This window comes from Haliotis asinina, chromosome 12 (assembly GCF_037392515.1).
Source record: "Haliotis asinina isolate JCU_RB_2024 chromosome 12, JCU_Hal_asi_v2, whole genome shotgun sequence".
NCBI lineage: Eukaryota > Metazoa > Mollusca > Gastropoda > Lepetellida > Haliotidae > Haliotis > Haliotis asinina.
The window spans coordinates 38,170,102-38,185,165 of record NC_090291.1 but is presented as its reverse complement, the minus strand read 5'-3'; the positions used below and the strand labels follow the sequence as shown (position 1 = coordinate 38,185,165).

The following is a 15,064-nucleotide window of genomic DNA, read 5'->3' as shown; positions in this document are numbered from 1 at the left end:
GTTTTTGTTTGCAGCAAGTCGATCAACAATGCATATGAGGAGTATGTGCTGAGTGTCGGAGATTTTGATGAACGGATCTTTCTCGGCGAGGAGGCAGAGGAGGAGATCGGTACACCTGGGAAACCTGGAACGGACTTTGCAGAACAGATGGCGAAGAAAAAGTCCCTGAGGCAGCACGTGGACCAGGTAAAAACATTTTTTACTCATTTCTACACTGTTGTCACCTGATGTACAGTGCACACACAGTGTGCATCTCTCTCTACCATCTTCTTGCCAGTGCAATCTTCTCATCACATATACAGTGCATTCTTGTGGCATTTTGTAAAATATGCCTTTTAAACCATGCATAGAGTACTCTCATATTACGACACACACAGTAAGCCATTCTCCATATACATGTTGTAAACTATTCTATTTCTCCCCATACACACAGTGAGCTCTTGCTGTACATGTAGTTTGCTCTCCTGTCATACACAGGGCCTAAATTTTCGAAGCTCTCTTAGCACATACGACTGTCCTAGCACTAAGAGAGCTTTGAAAATCTAGGCCCAGGAGGCTTGTATCACCATTGTAAAGGAGACTGTTGCTTCCATTCATACAGTACCATGTTCTTACCATGTGTACAGTGTAACCTTGCCATACTAACGGTAGCTCTTTCTCTCCAAATGCACAGTAAGCTTTTCCACTATGGTTTTGAGATGCCTTCGATAGCAACTCACTGATTGTCTCTTTGCAAATTAGCTATGGCAGTGTTTAGCGAACACATTGGTCTCAAATGGATGTTAACCTTCTGAAAAGACAACTATCAATTGTTTTACTCTTTTAATGAAAATAATGACAACTTTGTTGTCAAACACATTATCATTAAGTTTGACGGTCTGCACATATCCAAATAATGCATGGTTAGAACCTACGAGAATGTGCGTGCGTGCGCACGTGCACATAGTTTGACAGTTCTGGTAAATCATGCACATTCGCCCATCTTCGACATTGAAAACTTTGGCAATCCCTCTAACAGTAGATTCAGTTTCCATTACATCTGCAACTTATGAGAGAGTGTTGTCATCGATTCTACCTTCCCAGAGTTTAGCACCTTGAATTTTGTCAACTATTTGTGACATGAAGTGTTGTCTATAGTATTATCCCACTCGTGACTAGACATAACAGCAAGCTCAAACAGAATGATTATAAATTCAAATATCCTGCTCAGATTTCAAAATTTGAATGCAGAATGTGGGCATGGTACAAAGCTATTACTTCATCCAATCACTCGTGTTTGGTCCACATACACCATAGCATGGGCACTTTCAATTGGTTGATGACTTTGTATCTTGGGCTATGCCCTCAATCATCCATCGATGAAGCATGCATAACCAGAGGCATGGCGTATTTAAAACAATATCTTGTTTTATAGTGACGGAACTTCAACAAGGAATCCTAACAGTATGATTATGAATCTAATTACATAATGTTTGTTTTGAAAATTGTAGGCCAATAATCATGGCATCGTAGAGAGAATGTGTTTTTCTGATAGTGGTGTCAGTATAGCAAGAAGTTGTAAAGCTCATACAGTGTTCACATACTTGTTTTTGTCATAAATGCTGGTAACATTACCATATTTGAGCATTGATACAAATTATGTTCTCTAAGAATCACGATCTGAAAAAGATGTGGTTATATTCCGTGAGCAAATAAGTTTACCCCAGTTTAACATGGCCACATCATAGCAAAGCCATGGATTTATCTAAGATCTAATTACTAAGTTAAGTTTGTATTTTGGGGTGTGTTTTTTTACAAATCTACAACTTTTATTATGTAACTTTTTAAGTGGAACATCTCAATACAGGGTCTTGTAACATTTCTCTCGTGAAGATCTGGGTTGTATATGATCTTCAGCAACCCATGCTTCTTGTGAGAGGCAGCTGATGGGATCAGATGGTCGTGCTTGCAGGCTTGGTTGACATGTTTCATCATATCCCAATTGCGTAGATTGATGCACATGATGTTGATCACTGGATTGTCAGGTCCATACTAAATAATTTACAGATCAGCATCATATGGCTGGAATATTGATGATTGAGGTATAAGCTACATTCACCCACTCAATTGTAAAGTTAATCAACAGTTGAAAGATAGATTGGGCATGCTTGACCACCTGCCTGACCTCCTTTGTCCAGCTCACTGATCCAAATGACCGAACATACATTCTATACATACTCCAGTGAAAGCAGCTGAATGAGAGTGTCAGTTCACATAGATTAGGATGGTGAAAGCTAGATCAATGACTTCTAATCTACAATGCTGTTTCATGTCATGTAGAGGATTATCTATTTAACACCATAATCCTCTGATATTCAGGCTAATGGGTTCGGTTTCATTCCTTCACTTGCCAGAATATTGTATTACTTTTTCTTTCAATAATTGGGTATTGTCAGAGATATTATGCTTAACATGTTTTCAAAGTTTTAGGATTTCTCACGATGTTTTTGGGGTCATGGTCTTCATTTGTAAATTGTGATATTGATGTCATATGTGGTGTTGAAATAAGTTCTGAAATAATCACAGATGACAGGCCTTTGTGCTGTATTGCAGTGATTTTAAGACAGTCAGATATCTTTCATTATGCTGTCATGTCCAGAGATACCTATTTTGTATAACATTGGTTAGTGTGTGGTCAGTTGATCTGTGGTTCATTCTTGAAGCCAAAAGCCAGTATTCTGTCCCATATGATGGTACACTGTGTGTACCCCATGGTTTTACTGAGCGAACATGGTTTTCCACCTCCAATTTCACCTGAAATGGATATACACATTGTGCCTGTGTGTGTCTGCGTACGAACATGTGCGTGCATGCATGAGAGAGAGAGTGTAGTGGTTAAAGCGTTTGTTCTACTTTGGTATAATGTGTGAAGCCCATTTCAGGTATCCTCCACCAAGATATTGCTGAAATATTGCTGAAAGTGGCGTAAGGCCTGACTTACTTACTACCAGGAATCGAACCGGGGTCACCAGCATGACAACAGGACACTTTTACCACTAGGCTACGCCTTGGTGATGAGGCTGGGACATTGTTATTACTATGATAAATTAGTTGTGCTAAATCACTCACAAAACTCATTCAATATAGTACTTGTCGGCAAGTTTTGAATTTTTTCTTATTGTCAGTCCACCTCCAATCAATATACTGTCAAATGTATAACTCACATTAATGATGAATATTTCTGGAAACCATACAAAATGTGTAATTAGTGTTGGAGATTCATTGTGTTATCCTGTAATTGTAAGAATTTGACAGTTTCTTGTTTATTGATAGACCCGAAGCCTGGCACCATCTACCCCACTGACCGGGAGATATTACCTAAAGGACAAGGACCCAAGCGTCACACCAGTTTCCACAGCGACGCAGAGTGTTAGCCGACTACAAGCTCTCCTGTCAGGAAGGAGGACTTCTCCCAGTGATGCTCTATTGGAAATATTCAGGTAAGTTCTGTGAATAATTTGTCAGCTTTTTAAAATTAAACCACAAGCAGTCTATGGAGTTTCTGTTTTTAGGAGAATTACAGTATAGTGGTTATTGTATGAAAGTACCTTCCATTGACTTGAACTAAATAGTCCCATGGATTTTCTGGGGCAGTTGTCTTCTTGTTGTCTGTTTAATGCCACACTCAGTAATATTCCAGCTGTATATAGTGGGGGTCTATTAATAATCAAGGACCAGCAAATCCTGTGATCAAAAGCATAAGCATCAGTCTACACAATTGGGATGTGATATGTGTGAACCAACCCAGCGAGCCTGACCACCTGATCCTGTCAGTTGCCTCTTACAACAAGCTTGCATTACCGAAGACCCGTTCTGATTGGGCTTTTCACAGTTGCATTGTAATGGTAGTGATGATGTTTTATATATCTTTCATGATCTTAGCACATTACATGTCTGTAGCATATCAATCAAATATCCAGGTGACCTTTTAGAGATTTTTAGTGGTATTGTTAATTTCTTCTGTTCTCGTTTCTGGATTGTAGATATTTTGTTTAACCTTTAGACTTAGTTGTTTTCCAGAGGTTTGTGCTAAGTTATGCTCACTAACCAATTGTTGAAAAATGTTCAGTGTGTCATATCCCATCCATGAAAGGTCATGGGGTTACCAAGGAAATCTGTCCATCTACATGAAGACGTTTTTGTTCAAATGTTTTCAAATGTGGAAAATGGTCTTTGAGATGTGCTGTGCTATGTTTCGTTCTAATTCTTGTATCAAATTACATCTTTTTGAACTAAAAAAGAAATGGAAATATTTATTCGCCCAATAAAGTTAGAATGAATTGTTTTCAGATTTAGGGGTCACCCTCTATTTCTACATATCTATGCCCCTGCGATTAGTGTCCATAATGATTATCTAGTCATTAATTCTTTTCCAATTAGTTATGTCTAAATGCATGAAAAGTGCAATGTAATATAATTTTTTAATTCGCTATGTGTGCATCGTGAAAGGGCATCAGAGAGCATGTATTCTTGTTTTGACAAGTTGCGAGTACCTTCAGGCAGCCAGTCCATCATGCATAAGGTAGAAAAGTATCCATATAGTATTTAGAAGACTGACCTTTTCGCTGAGATTTCTTTAAGATTGGATTTCAATGACAAAGACATGAAACACGGCAACAAGATTGAGACAAAAAGAAAAACTGAATCAGGGTATGAGTGTGACATGGATAGTATCTGCACCAAAAAGTGTATAATTGTTTAGAATGCTTAAGTAGGAAACTAAAAGATGTGATTGTGCATAATTCAATGGCTATGACTCTATGAAAACACAAAATGCCAAACTAAGGCAATACACTTTGGACTGGCGCAAATTTTGTAGATTGGGAAATTAACTGTTGCCAGTCCTTGGAATTGGTAGTCTCAGCTGATAAGAACACATGAATGGGAACTGTAAGTCTAATTTATCACAACATCAGCAAAATACAGAGTTAGTATGTACAAGCTATTTGTTTGATGTATAACTTGTTTGATGTTAACACTGTAACCATGGTAACCCTTTTGATACTTATTTTCAGAGAGTGCAGCAAAGACCCTAAAGAGGAGATTGTTTCTCGAGTTCAGGAAATGGGGGAGGTCTTCTGTACACATTATGTTCAAGTGAGTGGCCATCATGATAAGATTATGTGGAAACACAAACCCGTAGGCCTGGCTCAACTTATTGCTTTGTTTCTTGCATTAGTTTCTAGTTATTACTCTAGGTTCCACAAAATGCAAGTATATTTTTTAGTGGGTAAACTACTGAATAAAACATCTAAATTATTCAAAAGCATATTTCTTTCATTACACTTCGCAGTTAAGACAGTGCATCTGGAATTTGTCTTGTGCAACTAGCATCTTTTAAATTGAGCCCTGCATTGGTCACACAATCATAGAACTACAATTGCAAAACAATATGGGACGATGCAATTGTTCTGTTTATTCTGTGTTTTTGTATGTGTTACTCTTTACCATCTTTTTATGTCTTTTCATTTTCATCAAGTCTTCTTTGTTTTCAGCGTCTAATTTCTGGTTTTTTTATGTCAGACTTGTATATGGCGTTGCTTTCTGTTTTCTCTACATCTGGCCTTTATGCTTGCAAAGATTGTTTCCGGTTGAATGCACACTTAGCTGTTTGGCTTAGTGTAATTGATACTTCATTGACACTCCTGGCTGTCGATAAACAAAACAACCTGACCTACTTCACCATAACAGCTGGTTCATTGTCTTGGGTGCTGGTCAAATGGACTTATGCTCTTGAACCTTTGTGTGTAATGCATGATTTATTTTTGTCTATACTTGCTTAGTCGGCCAAACAATTGTGATTGCTATGCCAGGAAAAATCCAACATTTTTAACACTGTTTCAAATATGAGCTTGAAAGTCACATTGGTCATAGCTAATATTGACTTTAACATTTGGGTTGTCATTTGATTCAAGTGTCAAGGATTCCCTTTATTTTTTTTAGAAAGGGTTGAACTGGAAGAAACCTGAGGTGTATTGGTATCATTCAGCAGGATTGGTTGGAGGATACTCCTATAGGGTGTTTTGTTGAGTAGCTTAGCACTTGTGTTTTTAGAAAGTACATTTCAGGACAATTTCCAATAAATTGCTTGTGGAAGTTGTGCTGAGTTTCTGACTGCAGAATTAATAAGTTGTTTTAAATTAATGATCCAGTGGACTAAATGCTATTTTAATTCTGTATCTGTAAGTAAATGTACAGTAATGAATAAACCATCATGCTACCAACTTGTGCTAGCATTGTTTACATGAAGGCTTGTGTTATCAATGTTAAAATTTTATGTCATGATGCTGGAAATATTGATGATGTCTTAAAAACCCTTCTTTTTAAAACTGGAATTATTTCATAACAAATTGTAACACTCTTGTGTATCTGTATTGAAAATATTTGAAAAGGGTTTAGCTGAGAGGTTTTCTGTTCTTTTGGGAGCGTAACAAAACATTTTCTCGGGAACAGAAGACCCAAGTATTCATTATGTGTTAGGAACATGGCTGATTCTTATTTTCATAATACTGAAGCAGTTGTGAGGAAATCTCACTTTCGTATCAATAAGATCAATAAGCAAACAGCAGTGTTTGATCAAGATGGAATTAGGTGAGATTATCAAATAAGGTGAGTTGGACAATGATGGATAGAATTACTTACGTCAACCAGAGCAGATGTTATGTCGGTAGTTGCAAGCAAATGCTCAGCAAAGATGGTAGCAGTCTGTTATATATAGGTCCGTCTCAGTGGTGTAGTGGTTAGATCGTCAACCCAGATAATTGAAGGTCTTGGGGTTAATCACAGGTTGTGTCATACAAAAAGACATGAAAATATTGTACTTGTTTGTCCAAGCCTGGCGCTCAGCATTTATGGGTACAAGAAGGACTGGTTAGCTTTGAGTCGGTATAATTTGTTTGATTGGGGTATTCATATGCTCTCTCTCAGTGGGCTAGCAGTATAAAACCAGCCAAAGTCTGGGCTAGTACAAACATCCACACATACACATGCAACCATGTTGTCACATGAGTGAAATTTTCTTATGTACGGCGTTAAATCCCTTTTCAGCTTACCATGTCACCTTTGATATTGAGCTTGACGCCTTCCATTGCAGCCTTCAGAGGGTCATCCTGGCGCCCACATTGACTTTGCTCGTCGTCGCCTTCAGCTGGGGGAGAGCCTCTACTACAAGATGTTGGAAAACATTGTGCAAGGGGAAAAGAAACGGATTGGCAAGGACCAGAAATCAAACCCAGCAGTAAGTTCATTACCATGTATTCAGAACACTTATAAAGTTGCTAACCTATATGATTTTATCATAGTCTAATTGTAGCCTCAAACTGTGCCAAAGCGATTTCACTAGAAATTCTTTGAAATTTGAAGAAAATTCATTCCTTGTTTGCCCTGACACAGAAAACCTACATATTTTACACAAACTTATCTCAAATATGCAGTGAATTTGGAAGCTTGCGTCATGTTTGACGCAATGCTACTGGACCTTAAATTCAGATAATCCATGCTTGTAATTTGCTGTTGTTTAAGACTACTTACTGTTTGCCAGTTAACTGCTCAGTGCTGATAAAACACCTGACCTGCCTTACCTTGGGTTTTTTAGTTGTTATTAAACAATCACAGGTTGATGTCTTGATGAAAGTTGACCCCACAAAAACATGTCAGTGTCGCCCTGACGATTCCTATATTTTCATTGCAAGGGCAAACACTGTTCAAGTTCAGGTATAGAGACAAAAATATGTTTCTTTGTTGATTAAATACATTTGTGGACTTCACTTATCTTCCATTCATCCAATTTAATGACATATTTGAACTGGAATGACTGCAAGTAGCAAACATAATTTTAGCAAAACTGTCTATCAGAAACCAGACGGTGAATTTGATACCTTTGCGATTTTGACCCACTTAATTGTGTATTGAGGGAAAATGACTGTCCTATCAGAATGACTTAACCTCTTGACCATTCCTTTCATTTTATCAATAAAACTGGTGTGTGAAAATAACTTTGTGATTAGTGTCATATTGTCTGTCTCAGGATCTATCATAATTTTAAGTTAATTTTCTGGTCAAACTACTGATTTTGATCCTTGAAACTACTATTTACAATGCTTTGAGGTTGGCATCTCTGCACTTGTGATTAGAGTAGCTTCCAATGTTACTGGCTTATCAGAGGAAACTGTTGGAAGAAGTAGCATAATAAGACAGTGCTCAAAGTATGGTATGGCCTTGGCTCAAGGACTTGGTTTGACCAAATACTTGACCACTGGTTTCTAGTTAATACCTTCAATCATTATATCACTTCGCTACTCATTGATAGGGGACCAGAGATGCCAACCATTGGAATTTTGGAATTGTTACTCCGATTTTCAAATACAAAATCCTCTCTCTGAGCTTAATTCTAAGGGGCAGCAAGTTGTCTCCCTTGGGTGTGACAAGATATTGTTACGTTGATAAATGTCCAAGAGCTGCATGTTCTTCCACTTTTCATGTTTATATTTGAAACTTGTCAGTGTGTTTGGTCAGTGAAAGTGTTGTAGTGTCTGGTGAAGTTACTTTTGTGCTTTGTTTAAAAAAATCCTGTTTTTCCTGTTTGGTTTTTCTTGCAAATGCAAATTCAATGCAAAATTCATTAGAGTCTTCTGGCTGTACTGCCTTTTCTGTATCAGGGGAAGCAGTAAGCAAAAATTATGAATTATGAACAAAAGAGAAACATTTTCTTAATGAAATCATAAATCTGTTGTCTCAAATGCACCAAAATATCACGTTTTCATTAAAATTTATTACAAAGCAGTAAGTAAACTGCAGATTAATGCATGTACATCAAGTTTAGTGAGAGACCTGGACTGTTACAGACATCTGTGCAAGGATTACTGGAACACTCCATGTTCCATCGGTCGCTGTTCGCCTGCTGTTTGGAGATTGTCATCTTCTCGTACAACTCACAAAGGTCAGTGATAAATGCTCCCCTCGTGTCACAGACCTCCTCCATAGTGAATTAATAGAACCTCTGTCAGAAAAGGAGAGGTCGATAGTTCCATCCACGAGTGGCTTCAAAAAATACTATAAGTATGATACTTGTTTTTACCCTGCCTGGTGTCAGCAATATGAGAATAAAACCAGTTATTCTAACTTTCCTGTACTTTGCCTAATCATGGAAACTTCCTGTCAGTCAGTTATATTCAATCCTTTCATAATCTTTCTAGATAACTAGAAGCAATAAGGTATCCTAGTGAATAAAGCATTTGCTCATCACTCTGAGGACCTGGGTTTCAATTCCACACATGGCTACAATGTGTGAACCCCGTTTCTGGTGTCCCCTCCCATGATATTGGTGGCATAGTGCTAAAATGGTGTAAAAAGATGCTCAGTCACTCTAGATATCTAATGTACCAATCATTAGTCAAAATTCCATCGTTGTGGAAATATGACAAGATGCATGATAATTTCATTGTCATTTTATTAATAGAACATTTCCTTGGATTGTGGATGTGTTTGAGATGAGCCCCTATCACCTGTATAAAGTCATCGAGATTTGTATCAGGGCGGAGGAAGGACTTTCACGGGATGTCGTGAAGCACCTCAATCATGTACGTTCAGGTCTTAATTAATAAAGCCTTACTTCTTATTGCACTTTTTCATACAGTGTTCATTCTGGTACAGTGTCATTCTTGACATAGAGTGATATTACATTTTTAAGATTTATATAGGCAAGCAGATTTCACAATCATATACATGGCAGGATTGCTGTCATAGAAAATACTCAATTTGATGACAATGATAAGTTTGAATAATTTACTTTAGAAAAAACTGTGTGGCAAGAAGCTGGTTTAACTAGCTGACCTGTTTACTTCAGATTGAGGAGACGATATTGGAGTCACTGGCGTGGAAGCGAGACTCCCCTTTGTGGGATGCCATCCAGGAGCACAGTGAGGACATCCCCATGTGTGAGGAGGTGAGACCAGTCACATGCTGTAATAAGAGGCTACTAACAGGATCATTTGTCGGGCTGACTTACTTGATTGACACATCATCGTATCCCAGTTGCATAGATCGATCCTCATGTTGATCACTGGATTGTCTGGTCAAGACATTATTATTTAAACACAGCCGCCATATAGCTTCACCACAAACCACGCCACGCCACGTTATGCCACTCTGTGAAACATCTGTTCGTGTCCTTAGCGCAAACCAGACTGAAGATAAATTGTACTCACTTACGTTACTTTGTCCATTATTTAATATTCATTTTCATGTTTTGAATAAGACCTTCTCTTGCCACCTTTGTCTAGTTTGACATCTCTTGAACTAGACTGACTGTGGAGCAAAACATTGGTATGAATGACAGTAAACCTATCCTCAGCACTTTTCGTTACACTCCACTACTGAGTCTAACAAAACCTTATGGGAGGTCGCGTCAGGTAACCTTTGAGATTGACCAATCAGAACACAGCCTACTAAATAGCGAAAGTGCACATTCGCACATACCTTTTGAACTTTTTATCTGGAAAAGGTTTGTACCCAAATGATTCCGAATGCTTTTTAGCATGTGCTCGCTTCCGGGTGATGCACATGGCCTACGTACAACCATGGTCTCTTGAATATGCTGTTCTGTTTTGGAGTCTGCTGTTTGTTTGACACTGAACTGTATTATAATATTTTTCCAGGTAACGCCTGCTAATCAGATTGACAACAACAGCAATATAACATCCTCCCCACTCACACATCCCCGAGTGAAATCTCTTGTTGGAGAAGGTAGAAATACACAGAGAACAGTCAAAGGTATGCACAGTGGATAGGTCGCCATTATGGTGTGGCAAAAATGTTATTAACAGGTCTCATCTGATCAGACAAATTCAGTTCTTTGTTGTAAAGGCAATCTTGTTTTGAAAATCTAAAATTTAAACATGTATAATATGGTGAGTTATTAATCTATATGGCTGCAAGTCTGGGGAGGATATCAGTGAAGTTTTTTTCAAGTATGATCGAAATGTTCCTGTGTGATACATTCTCGCTTGATTGTTTTCACTTGATTTAATAACAGCAGTACCAGTAATGATATAGTTTCATTGCTTAGTTTAACAATGCTTGAATATAACACGAATTTACAATTTTTATAGTTCTCTGCATTTAAGAAAAATGGTATGCTACATCCCATTCTCTGGGAAACATTCTTTGAAACAGTCATAATATCACTCACCATGAATAGCTTTTCTTCTCCAAAGCGGTCTCACGTTTTATCATAAAAATGACATACTTTTTAATTTGTTGAAACGTGTTTGCCTCTGTTCAGTTGTAGACCCCCTCCAGTCACCTCCCGGTCCATCAGCTGTTGACCGTTTCTCATCACCCCAGCCCGGCAGTGTCAAACGCCAGCTGTTCGGGCCAGGTGCCCAGCAGCTCTCAACACACGCAGCAACGCACACAGAGTTAGTAAAGCAGCTCAACAGCGGCGTTTCAGACACCGTTGTGGCCACGACACAGACTGACTCCAACACCCTGTCCACAGGGCAAACCCTGATAGCCGTCACCAGTGATGGAAGACAGGTTAGTCATCAGCATGGTGACAACAATAGAAAAATGAAGGCACTTCATTCAGGACTCCCACATGTCAAGGAAAAGTCAGGGAGTTTCGACTTTTCTCTGAAAGTCAGGCAATTGTTATCTGTTTTCAAAGGCAGGGAATAGTCACGGAACTGAGATCTAAACCAGGGAAATTTAGAGTAATGGTCAGGGAAATATTAGAACTCTGAACGTTGCTAATCAGGTATGGTAGTAGATTTATGTAATTTGACCAATCTTCTGACATTTGCTGGTGATCTTATGTTCACATGACGACAACAAGAGATTTGCACCTTGTGCTTCCAGCACAGCTATTATGATCATACATCTCTCTCTTAAAGCTGTCTTTTGTGATGCCTATAATCACTAGAGTTATTGTTTATAAAATTGTATTGGATGCTTTTTTTTCTTTGCATTATATTTGTTGCATTTACTGTGCAATATATTACATATTCAAGGTACTCTTGTTGTTAAAAGTTTTTGTTGTTAAAAGTTTTTGTTATGAAAAGTAAGAAAAGGTTACTTTAACTTGAAATGCATAGTGTGATTTCACGAAGTGGCCTAGGGGAAAATCTATTACTCATCAAGGAAATGTTAGGGAAAGTTGAGGAATATTGATTTGCCAAACCTGTGGAGAAAAAGGCCATTCTACCATGCCATTGGCTGTAGAATTTGAGTATTCCTGCTTTATGATTTCTCAGATAGCTTGTCATGTTACCTTGAAGACACAAATTGTTGCTTTTGTGTTTTCCATCGCTGGTTTGCCTGTTCCTGACTGTTTATTGGCCACAGGGATCAAACGCATACCAGTGCATTGCTGATTTTGTGCTGCTGATGTTAGCACTCAGTCTTCACAAATGACAGGACAGTTGAATATGGAGGTGACAACCTTGACAAGTTTATCATAGTCACTACGAATTTTAGCATCAGACTACTTCATTGTGGTTGCACTTTAATTTTTTTGAAATTCTAAGAAAAATGCTTCGTACTTCACTTACCTTCCATTTATGAAATTTAATGACATATTTGAACTGGAATCATTGCCATTAGGAAATCTGATGCTGTAGGAATGTGAAATCAAAGTTCACTTCTTGGTTAGTGTCTAATCGTCTTCAGAATCCCATCATAATTTAAGCATTTACTTGACTGGTCAATCTGCTTAATTTATGGTCAAACAACTAATTTAGATCCTTGAAACTACTATTTGCAACAGATTACGTTTTACATTTTTGTCAGTATCACTTGAATATAGGAGGCAGGTGGGTAGTAGACTTCCATCGGACTGTCAGCCTGAAAGGTCCAACTCTGGTTATTAATACAGAGATTCACTGTACACCATAATATAGGAACTATTTAAGATCATAGTTGATTTCAAGTTTTTGTGACTTATATATAAACCACTCAGGCATCCGTGCTATTTATTCAAGAGCAGGAGCAGTGAAATGGCATTTAATGCGTTGGCAGATTATGCTAAAAAGTCATTCAGTTCCCAACATGGACACAATGTGTGGCGCCTGATGCTAGTGTCCCTTGCTGGCATAGGCCAACCAAAACACTTGAAAATGTGTATGAAACCATATTTGTTGTACACGAGAAAATTTCTAAATGGCGGCGTCTCGATCAAGAGTGTTTGTTACTAAAGATTTATCAGCTACTACAGCTTGTTCAGCTTGACCTGAGCTACTGTACATATGCATAACCCGGGAGGTCATTTGGCACAAATGACAGGTCAAGTTAACTTCAATAAAAAGGGAAGCAGGGAATATTAAACAGGGACCTTGTCTCGGCTGTTCAGACAGGTTGACATGAGACTGACAAAGATGCACCGCTTCACAATTATAGACCCAACCAGTTGTGAGAGTCATGCAGTGCATTTGTATTTCACTTGATGAGGTCTAGCTGAACAAGCTGTACAGTTGTTCCTGTCGGTGTTGCAGGTGGGGCGTTGGGGAAGCCTAGTGGTTAAAGCGTTGACTTGTCTCGGCAAAGACCAGTCCTTAATTCCCTATGTGGGTACAGTGTGTGATGCCTATTTCAGGTTTCCCTTGTTATGATATTGCTGGGATGTTGCTGAAAGCGGCATATGATCACTCACTCACTCACTCACTCACTCACTCACTCACTCACTCACTCACTCACTCACTCACTCACTCACTCACTCACTCACTCACTCACTCACTCACTCACTCACTCTATTGCAGGTACTTATCCCAGTGCAGACCCTGGTGTCAACCAGTCCTGGCAAACAAGTCCCACCCTCCCCTGGCAAGTCTAACAAACCCAAGAAGACTGGCTCTCTACCACTGTTCTTTAGAAAGGTGAACATATTCATTGGGTTCATGTCCAACTTTACATTGTATGTAAATAAAACCAAAACTTGTTAATTGCTTATTGTTTCAAGTGGACAGTTTTCTCCCCTGAAGAAGGGAATTCAGTGATTTCATCTGCTTCATCATGCCATAACAATGTTCAAAGATGTCATTACCTTACACAGTTGTTGTATTAAAGGGAATAAAACGTGGACTGGAATATTGTCTCAGAAAAAAACATTTTACAAAGGTGGCATGGTATCTTGATGTGCTTGCGCTATGAAGCAGCACTGTACGAACCTTTTAAGGCAGTCAAGCTTCCTTGTCTGAGTAAGTCACAATAATCAGATGCATGTTGTATGGTGTGACAAATTGGTCGTTAGAATGTCATTGTGTTGTAGTGCTTGAAGTGAAAGGTCGCAGGTTCGATCACGTGCCCATCATATCAAAAGATCTTAAATATGGTACTTGTTGGTTCCTACCTGGCACTAGGCATTAATGGGTATAAGGACCAGTAAGCTTGGATTAAGTATAATGAGTGGGAATTCATGCTTAATTGTGTCATGGTGTCTCAGTGAACTAGCACTATCAAATCAGCTAAAGTCTGGTCTAGTGCAAGCCGCCACACATACAAACGCTCATATGAGCTTAACTTTCTGATATATGACCCTTTTTTTACCACACTGTATTCAAGAGGCAACAAATTTGTTACCAAGTGCTTTATCTTCTTTCTATAGGTGTATCATTTAGTGAGCGTTCGACTACGTGACCTGTGTGACAGGTTAGAGGTCACAGACGAGGACCTGCGACGCAAGATGTGGACATGTTTTGAACATGTCTTTGTACATAACCTTGACCTTATGAAGGATCGTCATATTGACCAACTGCTTATGTGTGCTATCTATGTTATGGCGAAAGTAAGTCTCTCCAGCTTGTTGGACATGTTTGTTTTTATTATTCATTCTGAGGAGAATTCTGGGTTAATGGGTTGCGGAATACCACTCTCCAGTGCCAGCTGTCTCAGCATTCGTCACCACTCTCCCCTTTCTGGAACTTCAAAGGAGACTCGTCCACTACTCGATGCTTATGTGCAAAAATATACGACAAACCAAACAGAACGTGTGTAATGGACGTGGTGCTTTGATAAAGATAATCAGCTCTACTTA

The 15,064-nt window shown here is 38.6% G+C and overlaps 1 protein-coding gene across 2 annotated transcripts in view; it reads left to right on the top strand.

Annotated features, from left to right (window-relative positions):
* The window catches only part of LOC137257828 (retinoblastoma-like protein 1), a 39,178-nt gene that overhangs the window by 18,951 nt on the left and 5,163 nt on the right, over positions 1 to 15,064 (top strand). For both annotated transcript variants that reach the window (XM_067795297.1, XM_067795298.1), the window contains 11 exons: positions 15 to 186; positions 3,313 to 3,479; positions 5,055 to 5,136; positions 7,133 to 7,276; positions 8,883 to 8,977; positions 9,497 to 9,617; positions 9,884 to 9,982; positions 10,695 to 10,809; positions 11,321 to 11,574; positions 13,791 to 13,907; positions 14,636 to 14,815. In XM_067795297.1, coding sequence (XP_067651398.1) covers positions 15 to 186; positions 3,313 to 3,479; positions 5,055 to 5,136; positions 7,133 to 7,276; positions 8,883 to 8,977; positions 9,497 to 9,617; positions 9,884 to 9,982; positions 10,695 to 10,809; positions 11,321 to 11,574; positions 13,791 to 13,907; positions 14,636 to 14,815 — 1,546 coding nt within the window. The remainder of the gene's footprint in view (positions 1 to 14; positions 187 to 3,312; positions 3,480 to 5,054; positions 5,137 to 7,132; positions 7,277 to 8,882; positions 8,978 to 9,496; positions 9,618 to 9,883; positions 9,983 to 10,694; positions 10,810 to 11,320; positions 11,575 to 13,790; positions 13,908 to 14,635; positions 14,816 to 15,064) is intronic.